This window comes from Acomys minous (genome assembly GCF_964271855.1).
Source record: "Acomys minous genome assembly, chromosome: 10".
Lineage (NCBI taxonomy): Eukaryota > Metazoa > Chordata > Mammalia > Rodentia > Muridae > Acomys > Acomys minous.
This window is the reverse complement of record NC_140491.1, coordinates 111802209-111819674: the sequence shown is the minus strand read 5'-3', so window position 1 is coordinate 111819674 and position 17466 is coordinate 111802209. Positions and strand designations below refer to the sequence as shown.

At 42.4% G+C, this 17466-nt stretch overlaps 1 protein-coding gene across 4 annotated transcripts in view; it reads left to right on the top strand.

Annotated features, from left to right (window-relative positions):
- The window catches only part of CCDC141 (coiled-coil domain containing 141), a 160796-nt gene extending 146930 nt beyond the window's left edge, over positions 1–13866 (top strand). For 3 of the 4 annotated variants that reach the window (XM_084800292.1, XM_084800291.1, XM_084800294.1), the window contains 3 exons: positions 3178–3294; positions 8775–9628; positions 12062–13866. In XM_084800292.1, coding sequence (XP_084656418.1) covers positions 3178–3294; positions 8775–9628; positions 12062–12329 — 1239 coding nt within the window. In that variant the 3' untranslated portion in view covers positions 12330–13866. The remainder of the gene's footprint in view (positions 1–3177; positions 3295–8774; positions 9629–12061) is intronic. The other variant, XM_084800293.1, reaches the window with a different exon arrangement.
- The last annotated feature ends 3600 nt before the right edge of the window (positions 13867–17466 follow it).

Sequence of the window (17466 nt, the reverse complement as noted above, 5' to 3'; positions counted from 1 at the left end):
TCTCTCATCTAGAGTCCCAATAGGATGTCCTCCCCTCTGTCCCGCCTCAGTCACAGTCATAGGGGAGGGGAGTAAAGGGAAAATGGGAGGGAGGGAGGAATGGGAGGACACAAGGGAGGGGATAACCATTGAGATGTAATATGAATAAATTAATAAAATTTTTAAAAAATTAAAAATTAAAATAAATCTTTCTTTTCAAAAAAAGAAAAAAACAACAAACAAACAAATAAAAACAAGCAAAAACAAACAAATAAAAGAACATAAACTGGAGATGGGAACTCAGTTGCCTAGGAATACCCTTGGCTTACAAATTGATAAATTGTTTTATCTCCATGAGACTAAATTTTCTAACCTCCTAAATGGATGCCACAGTGATCCTGAGCCTCAACTATGGAGATACTCAATGTTACTGGGTTAGTCATTGCTGGTGTTCATGCCGATTAGTCAACTTGCAGTCCAGGTAGAATTGTATCTATTTCATGGCAAATATTTTTATTATTTTCCATATAGTGTTTGCTCAATTTAGACAATCTGAAGGAATATTAATTCAGTAGTTTTGCAACCAAGTTACCTTTCTCCTACTATTAGGCATTTAGATTTTTATACTTACTTTTGTTTTTGTTTTTTGAGACAGGGTTTCTCTGTGTAGCCCTAGCTGTCCTGGACTCACTTTGTAGAACAGGCTGGCCTCGAACTCACAGCAGTCCACCTACTTCTGCCTTCCTGAGTGCTTGGGATTTGTAATGTGTGCAACCATGTCCGGCTCCACTTAGTTTCTTTCCATCCTTTTATATCACCCTACTGTAAACATCTTTGTGCTTGGCTTCTTCATTCTTTTGTGGTAGTTTGTATTATTTACACATAAATTCTCCAATACCGAGTTGAAAAATGAGGAAGGAGATACTACTGTTTCTAAGATATAAGCCAAATTACCTTTTATAAATAGTTCACAGCTGTGAAGCCACTAGTAAGGGGTGACTAAGCCACGCATCTCACATTCTCTTTACTGCATTCCCTGGGGGCTCCGCCTTCTCCATTACTCACGTGTACAGGCTGAAGCTCCCTCTTTCTCTGGCTCAGCTGGCCACCATCTCTAGCACCCTCTTTTATATTGTACATCTTCAGCTTAATGAAGCTTTGCCTTTCCAAATGGCATTCCTTTCCATCTTCTGTTTCCATAGCTCTATTCTACTCAGAAGAGCTGCCTCTGTAACCTGCCTCCACCATCTCAGTCTCTCTCATTTCACTTAGGATGGTACTCTCTCTTTTGCAAGCCCAATCTGTCATCCAGATGCTCTTTCATCCTTCTTATGAGTCCTTTGATTTTAGAGCTGATCTGGTCCCCCCCCCCCCTTTTAAGTATTGCTGGGCTCATGTCCTTGTATAGTAAAAGTCCTTCGCTCTAAGACCTTTCCATGGCGTTGTGACCTGTGACCTTCTCAGCTGCTGTGCTTCTGCGCTCACTGCAGCTTCCTGTCTCTCTCCATAGTGCCTCTACTACTAGACCTTGACTCAAAACACATGGTCCTATATTTGTCAAAATCTTATCCGTACACAGAGTTAAATAAACTATGCATCTCTCCACACCAACCTTTCTATTCCTCCCTTGCTACTCTCCTATAACACTTGTGATCTTTCTCCTCCACCTTAGTCTGTCTCAGCTGCTGTGTTAAATGCCATAGACCTGGTGGTGCAGAAGCAACAGAAATTTGTTTCCCACAGTTCCAGGGGTTGGGAAATCTGAAATCAGGATACCTGGGGAGTTCCCATTTCATACTCACCCCGTTTCAAATTTATTAAGGCAAACGGTCTCTCGTGCCTCTTTTGCAAGTGCACTGTTACATCCCTGAGGGCCCGACCTCTTATTAGATGGGAACTACTAGAGGATGCACAGGCTCCTAGAAAGGCTAAAATAGTGATAAAAATCTATTGCTATTTGTGTAGCAATTTGATACTTTAAAAAAAAAAAAGGCTTGCACACCTATCATCTCCAGTGATTGATAGATAACCTTGAGATGCAGAGAAAACCTTCCCTGTTTGCTAGTTTTTTGGTTTGGGTGTTTTGTTGTTTGTTTCTAAGACAGTATCTCACTGCATAACCCTTGGCTGTCTTGGAACTCACTATGTAGACTAAATTGACCTCAAACTCAGAGATCCAAGTGCCTCTGCCTCCCAAGTCCTGGGATTAAAAGTGCGCATGACGAGTGGAGCTTTCCTTGTTCCAGGGGGAAGAGATGGTCCAAAGAAATTAGAAGTGCTGTCCATTCCTGGGTCTCCACAGCCACGGGTAGTCTATCAGGAATTTGAAGTCACATCTAATTTAGCACCTAGAATTCTTTCCACAACAGCTGCCTTTGTGGTTTAGGTGCCAAGTGTGTATTAGAGCCGAGTGCCTCATCCAGTAATACAAACCAACTTCACGCTGGAGTTGAGATTCAAAGCTGAATTTCCCCAGCAGGTTCTTGCCAGATTCTCTGAGCAAGTGTCATGTGCACTTTGGGGAGTAAGCCTCTTTCCACAACCATCTAATACCATGATCCACATGCAACAATAGTTGACTATAATATAAACATCATTTAAAAACCGTATGTTCTGTCACTCGGGGCATCTGTGCCTCCATTTCTCTTCTCCCAGCCTTGGCCCTCATGCTGGCCCCTGCCAGTATAAAGCCCCACTTACATCTGTGGCTAAAGCCAAGCCCCATAAAATGCAGGAACAAGTCGTATTCCCAGGAGACAGCATGTGGTCCCAACTGTCCTGTCTCCTCGCTCCTTTCAATGTTCCCCCAGGTGGCTGGGGTGAAATCTCTGCCTCTCCTACTTTATTCTCCCCCAGAGACCTTATCATTTCTCCCCCACTGAGGCTCTCTAGCCTCCTGATGGCTCACACTGCCCCACACCATGATTCCCGCCTCCAGAGAGCCGGCTTGCTGCAGTCTCCTAGTGTAACAGTCACTTCATTCTGTAAACAATGAGATTTAGCAAAAAGATGAGGCAGGAGGAGGGCTGTGAGCTGGAGGAGAGAACACTGGGCTCTGGTGAAATGCGCTTACAGGGAGGTGCCCTGGGCGTACAGAAAGGTACTATGGGCTTACAGTTTTCCCCCCAAGTGGATAGCATATGGCATTATTTCTCCAACTCCCTTGGCCCAGGCTCTCACTAAATTTGCTTTGTACAGCAGGGAGATGTTCCAGAGATGATCCCGAACTTGGAAGAGTTCCATGACAATTGCATTGACCTGCTAAAGGAGCCAGCGAGGGACGTGCAGACAACATTAAATGAAGAAAGGAATGAGGTGATGAAAGTGTTTTGCTTCAGCTATGTGTTAATTTTTGTGTTTGTGTGTGACTTGTCGTTGTTCATTTCAAAAGTGAGTTGACTATGCCTCGCTCACCAAGTCAAGTTTCCCAATATATAAACTCTGTGTGAGTTTTCTTATCCCTACCATGCTAGCTGCCCTTAGTCTCTCTCTCTCTCTCTCTCTCTCTCTCTCTCTTTCTGTGTGTGTGTGTGTGTGTGTGTCCCCTCTACTGAATCCAGGAGCTGTAAGCATCTCACAGACATGCAAGAATTCCAGCATCACTTTAGCTCAGGCTAGTTCTACTCTCCTGTCTCTTGCTCCAGTGTCATTTTTACAGTCAATCTTATTTTATTTGAATACGTGTTATTCAAATTATAGCATTACCAGAAGGAGAGTTTTTAAAAATTGTTTTACACTACCCACTAGGAACAATCAGCATATAAAACCATGTTACATCTTTTTTCCCCCTAGACTCTAATTCCACATGACATCTAGGCATCTATACAAAAACCTGAATCCAGCTGAAATACAAATGCTGCTTAAACAAATGTTTAAACTTTTTCTCATATACATGTAAATTAAAGCAAGCAACAAGGACTACAAAATGCTCACAAATACACATAGATCAAATGGATCGTGCCTTCAAAAGTCTTATTTAAATGGTCACGTCCTTCTGGGCCTTCTGTGGATTAGTTAGTGCTTAGCTTTTTACTTTCCCAACTTGCTTGCTTCTAATTTTACTCCTGTGGAAGAATAGCCAAGCAAACACGGTTCCCAACAGGCCCCCAAATTAACAAAATATACATCTATGATAAAAGAGTTACACACACACACACACACACACACACACACACACGCAATATTTGTAAGTTATTTCAGGAATCAAGATTTATTTTCTTGCAGTGATTACAGTTTTTCTGGATTCTTTAGAGGTCTTTTTCCACAGATTAAATCTATGTGAGAGTCCAGTGCAATCAAAGCTACTTTTTGAGTGGTCCAGATTGGAGCCACTTACACCTGAATCCCCTCTAAGTACAGAAGAAGCTGTCTAGACTGTCATCTTGCTGGACTTCTGTCTCCTGTCAGATGGTCTTTGGTTATTCTTATCCAAGTCAGGCTTTCTCACCCAGCACTATTGACACTTTACCCAGAGAATTAACTTCTATGGGAGGAGTGCAGGTCTTATGTTTCATAGAGTATATAATAGCCTTATCCCCTCCTTTGAGCCTTCCTTGTTACATAGCCTCTCTGAGTCTGTGGACTGTAGCATCATTGTCTTTTTACCTTATAGCTAATATATCCACTTATAAGTGAATACATACCATGTTTGCCTTTCTGGGTCTGGGTTACCTCACTCAGGATGATCGTTTTCTAGTTCTATTCATTTCCCTGCAAATTTCATGATGTTATTGTTTTAAAATTTTTTTCATTATTGTTATAATTTATTCACATTACATTCCGATTGTAATCCCCTCGCTCTTATCTCCCTGTTTCTACCCTCCTTCCCTTTTCCACTCTAATCCCCTCCCCCATTGTCTGACCACAGCCTATCAGGTCTTGTCTGGATAGCCTGTATCCTCTTCCTCTGTGTTCCCACAAGGCCTCCCCACTAAGGCGCAGTGATCAAATCGAGGGCAACAGAGTTCTTGTCAGCCTCAGTCCTCTGCTCCTCCCCCTCTCCATGTGGAGAATGAGTGTCCATTGGTTACGTATAAACAGGGGCCTCGGTCTTCTGCTTGCAATGTCCTTGGTTGGGGCATCAGTTTGTGCAGCCCCCTATGTTACTGTTTTTAACCGCTGAGTAATACTCTACTGTGTAAATGTGTCTGGTCTTATTGTAGCTTGTTATGCCGTGTTTGGTTGGTGTCACTGGGAGGCCCGCTCTTGTCTGAGAAGAGGTTGAGAAGTGGCTGTCTAGGAAAAAGAGGAAGTGTGGAAGAAAGACTGGGGGGAGGGGAGAAAGGGGGGGGACTATAGTTGGGATGTAATATATGAGAGAAGAATAAAAAGGAAAAATTATGTATATTGACTCTCTGCTATAGAAAGTAAGGATTCACTTGGAAAAGAGTATCTCCTCACTGCTTTCTAGTAGATGCCCATAGCACTACTGTCTGTACTAAAACAAAAATGTCTGTGGGCATAATCACTGTCCCACTAGAGAGTAACACCATCCCTTGTACATGTACCAGGACAACTGGTTGAAATCATGAAGAATTGTATTAAAGAGACACATTTAAAAACTATGATTTTAAATATTTTTTATCTTGCATGATATTATTTTTTAAGTTCTGCATATTTTCCTATGTTATGTGTTAGGCATATTTAATAAAGACTCAAACAAAAATCATCGCTGCTAGCCACACTATTATACCTACACACATATTATGCCTAGTAAAAGGAGTTTTATCTCACTTTTAAACTGTTTTTACCAGAAGAAACAGATGTCTTTAAGTAAAACAAATACAACTTATTCTCGTTGACAAGTGACTTTTAATTTTTAAAAAAATTAAAAGACACACTAGACCATCAATCATTTCGAATGGAAGTGAAGGTCTACAATTACAGCTGTCAAGAATTCTCACCGACAGCCTTTCTTACCCAGTCTGCCGCAGTTGGTACAGACAGCCTAATGAGTGGGCAGCGGTAATCTTCATTTTCAAGCAGCTCCATCATATCCTCTTATTGTCTCTGCTATTTACATATAGGTCAGATGTAATGATTCCCTGAAACCTCCAGTGGGCAGATCACAGGAAGCCCTACTTAGAAGCCTGGAATCACTGCATTTAGTCCTGATACCCTTACATGTTGTGAATCTTGCTCGAAAGTTATTTGAGTTGGGGAAAAAACCAGCCCCACTGAATGATTATAAGATATTTATGACAGGAACTTTCTCCTAGAGATAGTGAAGTCCTTCTCATTTATCCTGACCCCCAAATGGGGTAGATGGTGTCAGACAGTCCCATGGATATGATGCACACAGCATTGATAGCAGATTAGTGCTGGTGTTTTATTCCCAGGCTGGATGCAGAACCTAAATCCATAGCAATATCCGACAACTCCTAAGGTTAAATGGCAGCACAGAGTATTAACAGACATGCCTAAAGGCATGGGGCTATTTGGTTGCTGATGAGGGCTTTGGATGCCAACATTGAGAGGTATAGCGTTTAATGCTAGGAGGGATTTGACAATCATCTCACTAAATGTCATGTTACCATGAGGAAATTGAGACAAAGCAGCATTAAATAGTTCTCCCTCCAAAATACCAGAAGCTAGTACCAGAAGCAGGCAGGCAGGCAGGCAGGCAGGCAGGCAGCCTGTCCTTCTGGATTTCAGCAAAGTCTGTCTTCCACAAGACCGAAGAACTCTCCAACGAGCTGGTTAGAAACACGAGCTGCTCATAGTGATGCCACTGGTGCCCATGCAGACCCTTTCCTTTTCTGTCTCACCTGCTGCATGCATGAGGATTGATAAACAACAGAATGAAAGTGCCTGTCTTCCGGACAGTTCAGTGCTGTGTGCTTATCAGCCTGGGAGGCTAACCCCTGCATCTTCTCATCAGGCTATGCAGCAGGTGTTAGACTTTGTAGAGATGGATGCCTTGGAAAGCTCAGAAGAGGAAAGGGTTCTCTTTACTTTTCTGCTCTCTTTCTTTACCATGTCATACTAAGTGTCCCAAGGTCTCAGGTCCTCTCTTATCTGCCAGTGAGCCCTCCTGGGCCCTCCTCCCCAAATTCCTTATGCCTAATACTCTAATTACTTCTTACTAATCAATCTCCCACTAAATCTTATTTATCCTAAAGGAAGAACACTTCCTGTAGAGATACTTTAGAATGCAAAGTGTGGTATTCCTTTAAATATGTGATGTGCACACAATGTATTCTGAGGATCAATTATGTTTACTTTGGTCAATGGGTCTGCAATGATTCTGTTCCTTTTCAGAACTGGCCCAACCCATGGGCAATGATTGTAAACCCAAGTCATTGTGCCTAGCTGTAGAAATTAAAGTTCAGCAGCTATGCCAGATATATGAACCAGTTTATCATTAGGTGTATATAAATGTCCAGTGTTTTTAGAGAAAATATACATAGAAAAAAATTTAAAACTGTTAAATGCAACTGTGTACCTCTATAATCCCAACACTTGGGGAAGGAGAGGCAGATGTGAGTTTGAGGCCAGCCTGGTCTACAAAATGAGTCCAGGACAGCCAAGGCTACACAGAGAAATCCTGTCTCAGGAGAGAGAGAGAGAGAGAGAGAGAGAGAGAGAGAGAGAGAGAGAGAGAGAGAGATTTAAAACTAATAGCAAGGAGCTGTGGAAATGGCTCAGTCAGTAAAGTACTTACCCACAATCCTAAGGGCCCAGTTCAGATTCCTAACACCCTGTAAAAAGCTCAGGAGCAGCCTGTGCCTGTAATACCAGCTCTGAGGAAACAGAGACAGGAGGATCACTAAAGCTTGCTGGTAGCGTAGTCTGGTTGGATTGCTGAGCTGCAAAGTGTCAAATAAAGTAAAACAGTAATAACAACAAGCAAAGTCAACAACTAAGAATGATACCCAGTGTGGACAACATCTGGCCTCTACAGATGAATGCACACACGTGAGTGCACACAGATACATAAACATATCACATACATTAAAAAAAAACCACCCAAACCACAAAAAAGCTAAAAATATGTGTTAGGATGAGTTAGAATCGACACCAAGGTGAAGAGCAGTGAAAGATGTAAGAGAAACAGATTAGAACAGAGTCGGGTTCAGCCCGCCAGAGCAGAATTTCCCAGCTATTTCCCCAGAACTCATCAGAATGATGCAAGTGCCCTATAGAAACAATGATCTCACGCTGGGAAAATATGAAAAGATAGCTGCTAACCTGTGAATTCTTAGATCCCTTTCTCATAAGTGAAAACTATATAGATTTAGGAAACCCTACCTCAGTGAGCTTTAAAAGGAGTTATTGTAACATTCTGTAACAACTTGAAGACTGCCTGTCCATTTCAATGCTGATAGCAAAAGCAGCAGAGCCAAGAGCCAGATGGACTTGGTTGGAAAAACCATTTACATAAAATGTACTTTATTTTGCTTGCTGAGAAGACCGCTGTGTGGGTAATTCATGGTTAGCGTCAGAGGCATAATTTACTATGCTTCCAGGAAATCATTTATTTGATAAACACACTTGTAGTATCCCCCTAAGATAACTGAAAAGAAACAGGAACTGGATAAGGTTTTGGTCAGGAGAGGATTTTACCTATGGCTGTTAAGTAGTATTTCATTTCATGTTAGGGCAGTTTTGAATACTTTCAGTCACAGGAATAGGAGTGTTCTCAAATAGACATTGGGAGTTCAGAGTCTCTTGTGCCTTCCCGCTTAAGGCTTACCTTACCGTAGGTGTTCACATCACACTGGGTGTCAGTGTAAAGGAAAACTTGGGAAAGATGTGTGTCCACCTAATGAAACTTTGCCTTTCTGTCTTTGAAGGGGCAGGTGCAGGGAGCAGATGTCTCGGCCATCAATGGAACAAGGGAAGATGGGCTTCCTGTGGACTTGACGCAGTCCTCGTCTGACAAAGAGGCCAGTGCCCAGGGGCTGAGCCTGCTGGAAGACATGTTGTCTGGAGAAGAATCCGAGTGTATCTCATCTGATGACATCTCCTTGCCTCCGCTCCCAGTGAGCCCCGAGTCCCCTCTGGCACCATCAGACATGGAGGTGGACGAACTTGCCAGCTCTTCAGCCCTCGCCTTCCACATCAGCAGCTACAGGACACACGTGGGGACTGGTGGTCTAAGGGAGGCCCAGGAGTCCGCTCTTTCCCCACCCACTGCTTTCGCTGATGAATGCCATAGTAAGAAAAACACATTTACAAGTCACTTTGAGAGGCCCTGCCCACAACTTAAAGCTGAATCCCCATTAACCTCCGGAGGATCAGTAGAGATGAGTACCGAGTTGCGCATCGATGTGAAATGTCCAGCGAGCATGCCCCATGAAGTGCACGACAACACGTTACAACGAGGCGCCCAGGCTCAGGAGAGCCCGCTAGACACCCAGGGGAGAGTGCATGCTGATTCTAACGTCACTAAAACCCAAGGCAGGCTGCATGCTGCCCCTGATGTGTCCCCTGGCCTCACCTCTCAGTCAGACACCAGCAGGAGCCATCAGAGGCAAGTGGGTCCCCAAGGAGACAGGAAAAACCCAGCTGCTGAGAACAGCACAGTCAGCCTCGCTGGCCAGGCGCCTCATTTCTCCAGGCTGCTGTCCAATGTAACTGTCGTGGAAGGTTCCCCGGTGACTTTGGAAGTGGAAGTTACAGGATTCCCAGAGCCTACACTGACATGGTGGGTAGCCTATAACAACAAGCCATAAGCAGAAATACCTAACCACTGAAAGCATCCTAGCCTGTGTGGACTAACTTAAAGGTTCAGGGCTGGCAGACTAACCCCCCCCAGGACACCCGACACCCGTCTCTGCATGCTTTGATCTCACATCACACCTCACTTTCATTTACCCATAAGCCCTTTAACACCCTGGGAGCAGTGAGTAGCCATGTAAAACAATGATTTAGCACCCTCCCCTCCCCAGAAGTGCAGGAGGCTGATTCTCTTTGATTTTCTTCCCACTTAGCAGTCCTCATTTTCCGATAAGCAGGTCCTGAAACACCAACCCTGTTGTCCGTTTCTATATTGGTCTGACATTTTCTTGGTTTAACACTCTTCAGGCAATTACAAAGCCTAAGACACTGTAGATATTTTTTCCCTTTCTCTTTATTCACTCACGTCCTCTTGCCAACATGGGTACCTATGTAATATTTGTTTTGCAAAGGTTCCTTTTTATAAATATGAAAGGTGAGATGCTGCTTTTACAGCTCCTCCACGTGGCTGATAATGAACTCATTTTTTGAAAAGTGATGCAACAGCTGAGATGTGAACCACGTGACCTCACTCTAGAGACGTGGTTGCTGTCTGGTCTTGGTAAAAGTAAACTGTCAAATCAAGGCTCTGAACCACTTTTGTGAATGACACGGGAGTTCTAGCTTTTTTTCTATCGGAGTTATTTTAAAACCTTCACAGAATTTTCATCCTGAAACAAAGTCACTTGAGAGCAAGCTAACAAGTGGCAGTAAGTTTATACTTACAGGCTATAAAAGACTTTCATTATCAGGAATTTTCAGTAAAAGTGGCTTTTGTTTTGCATGTCCCGTTGATGGTCCTTGGCATGTGAACCAAGTACCTACAGAATTTAGAAGAAACTTTTGGTGCTCAAATAGTGACAGAATCTGCACTGTGTAAGTGCAGGATTTAGAACTTTTTTGGTTTTTTTGTTTTGTTTTGTTTTGTTTTTTTGCAATTGCATGGTTTTTTTTTTTTTTACAAATCAAAACTTTTGTATTTATGAATTCAACAGGTATTTAATTCATAATTAAATATTAGTTCACTCCAAAGAAAGATGCCGTCCAAGGTGTGTGTGTGTGCTTTTTTTTTAAATTTTCCTCCATACAAACAAACTTCTCCATTAAGATTGGTACATACCTCTGAAGAACTGTGGCAACATACGTGTTGTTGGAGAACGATTGAAAACTGTGAAAAATAAAACCATTTTGCTGTTAGATCTAGAGTTTTGCCCAGTGAACACCTGATGGGCTATCAGGCACCTGTGCATTCTCAGGGTGCTCTGAAGATGCAAAAGCATCACTTAGGTGATGGGGACAAAAACTTGACTCTGGGAGCAGGGCCAAGCACGAGGATCTGGTCTCTTATTAAAACTGGGTACAATGACAGGCATCTATGCCCTCAGTCCTGGGGTCATGGAGACAGGACCTGAATCGATGAGCTTTAGGTTCTGTGAGGGGTATCCTGACTCAGATGATAAAATACAGAGCGGTAAAGAAGACACCAGCATCTGGCTTCCACACACATGCATACATACACACATGCTCACATAAATATAGACATCACGTAGTACACTGACACATACAAAGAAAATTGGCTTGGGTTTCTCATCAGTCCTTGTATGGAAGTGTTTATAAGTAAGTAGAAGTAAAATATAAATTATTTGCTGTCTACGATGATCCAGGTAAGTGTTCGTGGCTCATAGAGAAATTTTAGAACTAGGTCATTCATAAATGCCTTTTACAACAAGAAGTCATTGTCTTCTACTGAATTTAATTCACAAATAAAGTGGAGTAGTGTGAAGTTCCTTCCTTCACATCATGTATTTGTCCTGCTGGGAGGCTCTGGTGTATGAACACAAAGTGCAAATGAGCCTCAGTCCTGTGCAGATGCCAAACAAGAGGCACAGCTGCTGCAGCGAGGATGAAGTAGGCTGAATACGCAAGGGCCACGTCACATTTCTTCGTAACTGTTGCCCGAGCAAATGGTAATCCTATACGACCAGATGGTTGGGTCTTGTTGTTGGTTGTTGGTTTTTTGTTTGATTGTTTTGTGTGTGTGTGTGTGTGTGTGTTTTCATCTATAATAGCTTAATGTTAAATGTTATCATAGAACCTTCAAAAACATGATCTGAGTCAGTCAAGGGTCAAGGTAATTTTCTGGCTACAGGTTGATAAACAGTGTCCCCCCCCACCCCCCCCCACCACCCCCCCCACCACCCCCCCCACCCCCCCCACCCCCCGGCATCTATCGTAGCTAGACACTTCCTGCTAATTCTAGAAAACACTGCGGTGGGGACGGGCCTGGCTGCAATGGGTATGAAAACTTGGAAATGGTAGAATCAAGGCATGATCCTGACTTAAAACCGACTCTCTGCTTTAGGTTCAAGGAGGGCCAGAAATTGTGTGCAGATGGACACTTACAGGTTTTGCACAAGGACACAAAGCATTCCGTGTTCATCCCAAAGGTGTGCGAGGCAGACGCTGGCCTCTATGTGGCTCAAGCCCAAAACTCTAGTGGCACCCTGTCTTCCAAAGCCACCCTCCATGTGACAGGTAACCACGGGCCACCAATCACAAGAATAAACTGGATTCTGCTCTGCATCATCTATGTCAGTGTATCTCTATTATACTGGCTACTTGCACAGTGATGAGGTGTTGGCATCAGTGGACATGCTTGTGAGCCGAAAGGACAATATGGTTATTTTCTCACACATCACACAAAGCACCCCTTACCAATTTATCTCCACTTTCACTAATGCCACTGCTAGGTGAAATAATTGCATTCTCTGGGAAATGTGGAAAATTATATACAGTGGATAATGTTATATTCTGTACCCTAGAGAAAGAAATATTCTATATAATAGGCTGATTTCTTATTTAAAGGCATGTGAATGTTTACATAGGTCACAAGGTTCATAGAGATGTGATCTAAGTTTCAAATCCAGATGTTTGACAATTTCTTTTTAACCGTGCTTGTAACCATCTCTTTGTAGGGCATTACATCAAGGTGAAGTTGTGGTTTTCACTATGGTATTAGCTCTCTTTTTATTGTGCTTTCCATGTCTTTATCCTGTTTACTGAAACACATTCTATGTTGTGTCAATGTACTATACATTCCTGAGTCTGAGATTGTCACTATCAGTAACCATTCCTCGTGTTGGTCTCTTGGGCTTTATGTTGGAGAACAGACATGCCATCAGCTTTAAAGTGGAGTCTATTAGCTCTGTTATGTCGTATGTCGAGAGGGAACACAGGCTGCGGGAGGGGACCAGTTTTCTCCCCATCCTTCCAAGGCTGTGCGTTGGCTATCCTGTGCATAACTGTAGGCAGGTCCTCCGCATCTGCTGCTGCCACTGCTGAACACTTGTGTAACCCACTGCAAGGCATCTCAGTGCCTCACTTTCCCATCTGGAAACGGGGCTCATCTACCTCTTGACAACTGAGTTTGATTTCATTTCCCATGGTGATCTGGTCAATGGAAGATGCTCAGTGAAGACTCATTTTAATGCTTGGTGTGATTCACTGCCTTGCCACTCACTGCCCATTAATTCCCTTTCAGATGCTGATCTTTTAGAATACTAAATGAAAAGAGCGCTATTAATATGTAATCCACAACTACTCCCTTGGGAGAGGGTGCAATTGATGTTCTATGAATTAGAGTTTAAATTCTCTTCTAACTTCTTACAACGATGACATCCTTTTTCAAAGACTCACTGATAACCTCCAGAAGGTACAGATAGGATGTTTTGAGAGGGAGTCTGGGTAAGACAGAAGACAAATCTGGCCTTCTTGTTGTGCAATTATCACTTTAATGTTGAAAAGTGTTACATGGCTTTCTAAAATGCATTATTCAGAAAAATAAGAGAGGCATTTGTTTTCACAGTTGAAACTTCATCTGTCATGCTAGGGTAAAATCTTGGGTTGAAAGAGTAGTTTATTACAGATTTTTGATGAAGAGGAGATATTAATTACGTTGCTGGAAGACTGTCTACAAATAATCAAAATATTTAAATAGAATATATTCGACGTGGTATTAAAATCTACTGAATGTTGTGGAAGAAATGTCTAGTCAAGGAAAAAGTCGGCCTGTTTTTTCTTCTGTTGGATATTCAATATAATTAAAAAATTTAAACTGTTTTCTTTCAAATTTTGGCAGAAATCTATTAAAATCTTATATGTACATCATCGTTGGGACTTCAGTCTTTTCACTCTTACAATTGTGTCTAGTTTTAAGATTTTCCACATCTTACCTAGTTGCTATGGACTATGCGGAAGCTAAACTTCAAAATCCATTCATGTCTCAAGGAGACAAGTGAGTAACAAATTCTGCACTGTCCCATTTTCTGCTACTTATTAGTTTGACTAGGTCTAATGTCATCACCTGGTTGTGTTTACGTTGAAGATTGCTAGAGCGTCTGAACTGTAAGTTCACTTTACCCGTTTCACTTCATAATATTCTTCCTTCAGGGAGCCCAGGCATATAGATGTTCACCATGATGTATGATCCACTAAGATATATGAAATCCCCAAGATGCTTGCTTGTATGTCTGTACAAATTGAGTCTATATAATGAAGAAAATACTATGAGGATATTTAAAATATAGTTCAAAGAGCTTATATATCTCATCCATCTATGGTATAAAGAACTGCAAGCTAGCCATAAGGCTGTTATTCCATTAGTTTACAAAACTCTGTACTGATGTTATCCATGTGAAGGTGTGTGTTGAAATGCCAGGCTTGGCTTTAGCAAGCACATGTTCCAGTAAATAGCCCCTCACCCATAGTTAGTTAAACACCCCTAAATGGGTCTTGGCTTCTCTCTCTCTCTCTCTCTCTCTCTCTCTCTCTCTCTCTCTGTGTGTGTGTGTGTGTGTGTGTGTGTGTGTGTCTCTCTCTCTCTCTCTCTCTCTCTCTCTCTCTCTCTCTCTCACACACACACACACACACACACACCATGAAAATACCAAAGCGGTTGTTGGAAAGAAGTATTTCAGCAGATGAAGAGGGTGACAGAGGGCGCACAAAAATGACTAAAATTCATTATATACATGTGAGAAGCTCTCAACGAACTAAAATGGAAATAAGTGAGAAAATTCAAGTGAGGCTTGAAATACTTTAAAGGTAAATACATAATTTATATCTATCTACGTCTAGAAAATATTCTGGATAGTTGATAATATAAAAATATTTTCAAAAAGAAGATCAAAATGTAAAAAAAAAAGTTATATATATTTAACACTTCAAAGGAATGCAGAGGCATGTGATTTGGGTTGCTGATAAAGGGAAAAAAATCACCGTTTGCAGTTCTCACATTCCAATGAAAACTCAATGTTCAGTGATAGTTTTACATACTTAGTTAAAAAATAAGTTTACTACAGGAAGTCTTAGTTTGAGTTGTTGGATACCTTGTAACATGTATGGTATTTGAAGATCCTGACTTTAGGGAGATTGTTGTCTGATTTCCTTCATGCAGGGCGCAGGACCTTCACTACCTCGCTTACTGTCTCACTGCCGCTCTCTCTGCTGTCCCCTCTTCCTCCTTAAAGCAACATTTCCCACTAGCTTGTTCTCCTGTCACTCTCTTCTTTTCCTAGGGCCCTCTTTCCTGGGATTCCTTTATTCCATTCTCTCCTGTCACTCTGTGGATTCATTCCTGATTGTCCCCTATCCACGAGGCACCAGGAAGCCTTCTGACCTACCTTGTCCTCTGGAGACATCCCTGCCAGTTTCATGGTCAGCCCCGGGCCCGTGTCATACACCTCCACACCTAAACAGCCTCTATCACTATCAGCAGGATCCATGACGTCCCTGTTCAGGATTTCCCCAGTACCTATGGCACACTTATGCTTACTAAGGACATTCCACATAAGAGATTGTCAGAAATAAATAAAACAAACCCATCTGGATTTTTCTTAAATCTTTTTAGAAGTGTTGTTGGGGGTGTAAAGATAGAGTGATTATTCTTCTAGTGGATGGACAGACTCAGTGAGATTTAGGCTGTAGCTACAAATCTCCCAGAAACAATTCTTCTTAATCTATGAGAGTTATACGGGAAATCCAGACCCTGGAAGCTAGACCCTGGCTGAAAACTTAAACATAATAATAGATGATGGCTGCTGGCCTCAAAACAGTGGTGAAGAGGGAATAAGAGCCCCAGGATCATTTCCCTTTCTTTAGTGAGTGTCCTGTTGGGGATCAAACCCAGGCCACTTTCAGAATAGCTAAGCAGTCAGCCACTGAGCTGCACCCCCAACCCTTCAACCTTTTAAAGAAGATACAGTAAGGGATTTGTCACCATCAAGTCAGTGACTGAATCCTGCCCAAACACAGATGTGTATTTTTGAAGACTACACAGATAGCCAATGTGTAAGGGTGGTAAGGGTTCCTTAAGCTTACCAGGAGCAGGTCTTATTTGAAATGAATAGTTCATACTTACTCATAAATATAAAACCAACAAAAGCTAGAAGCCATAGAGTATTTGGATTCTAAATGAGGAAGGCAAGAATACCATGTCTTGTCCCACTTAACACTGGTCTTTATTGGTGGAAGTTCTTTATTAAAAATGATCTGTGGGGATTTTGATATTCCTGTTGTCCATAAGGTTTTCAGATATGGCCATGAAATAAGTTATTTGAAACAAATGAAACCTTCTCTCACAGGATACTGAGATGTTGCGCATGTCACTGAAACACCAAAGCATGACAAGCTGTTTTCCATTTATAATGAGCAGAACATTGGGCTGCATCAGAAATGGGGAAGATTTGCATTCACTAAATGAAACAGTGTCCCGCTCAAAGCAATAACAAATCATTTTCTCTGCTCTCCTGGCAGGAGAGGAGATTTGAATGTTGCCTGCTGTGCACAAATTCATCCTAAATCCAAAAAGCCCAGACCTGCTCATTTTGCCTTTTTCCACATGTCTCCACACTGTTCCTGTGTGAGCCTCAGTTTCTATGACATCACAAACCACCTGAGGATCCGTGGTGGATGCTGGGTGTGTGACACTCCTCAAAGTCCAGTCTTTAAGACAGGATTATGAAATCTGGATTTCAACCTGGTGACTAGATTGGCTGGCCAGCAGGTTCAAGGGCCAGTCTAGATGCTGAATTGAAATTTAGGTTTCTTGGCCCTACCTCAAAAACATAAAGACCTCCAACATTGACATTTGTCTCCCCTCACATGCATGCACACACAAGACACACACACACACACACACACACACACACAGAGAGAGAGAGAGAGAGAGAGAGAGAGAGAGAGAGAGAGAGAGAGAGACAGAGACAGAGACAGAGACAGAGAGACAGAGAGACAGAGACAGAGACAGAGACAGAGACAGACAGATAGGGAGACAGGGAGACAGATAGACAGACAGACAGACACAGAGAGAACAAGACGGACAGAGACAAGACAGACAGAGACAGAGTGAGACAGACAGAGAGAGCGCACCATGACAGACAGGAAGGGCAAGGTCCTTGACAGCAGAGGCTGAACTCCAATCTTGTGTCTACTACAGGCCATGGGTCCCTGTCCCTGGAGACTGCCAGCAGCAGAAGCCAGCCGAAGAGTGGGTGCATTCTTCCCTAGCCCCAACAGAGCAGGGTCTTGCTAACTTGTACTTTGTTTTTTGAGTCTTTAACCTTCTAAACTGTAATGCATATCGTTTTAAGCTACACGGCTTGTGGTATTTTGTTACAGTCACCTCAGGCTTTGGAGGGGGGTTAAGGTCATTTTGTTCTGTGTCAGTCAGTCAACAAGCATTCACCTTTTGGGCGATCCTTACCCTAA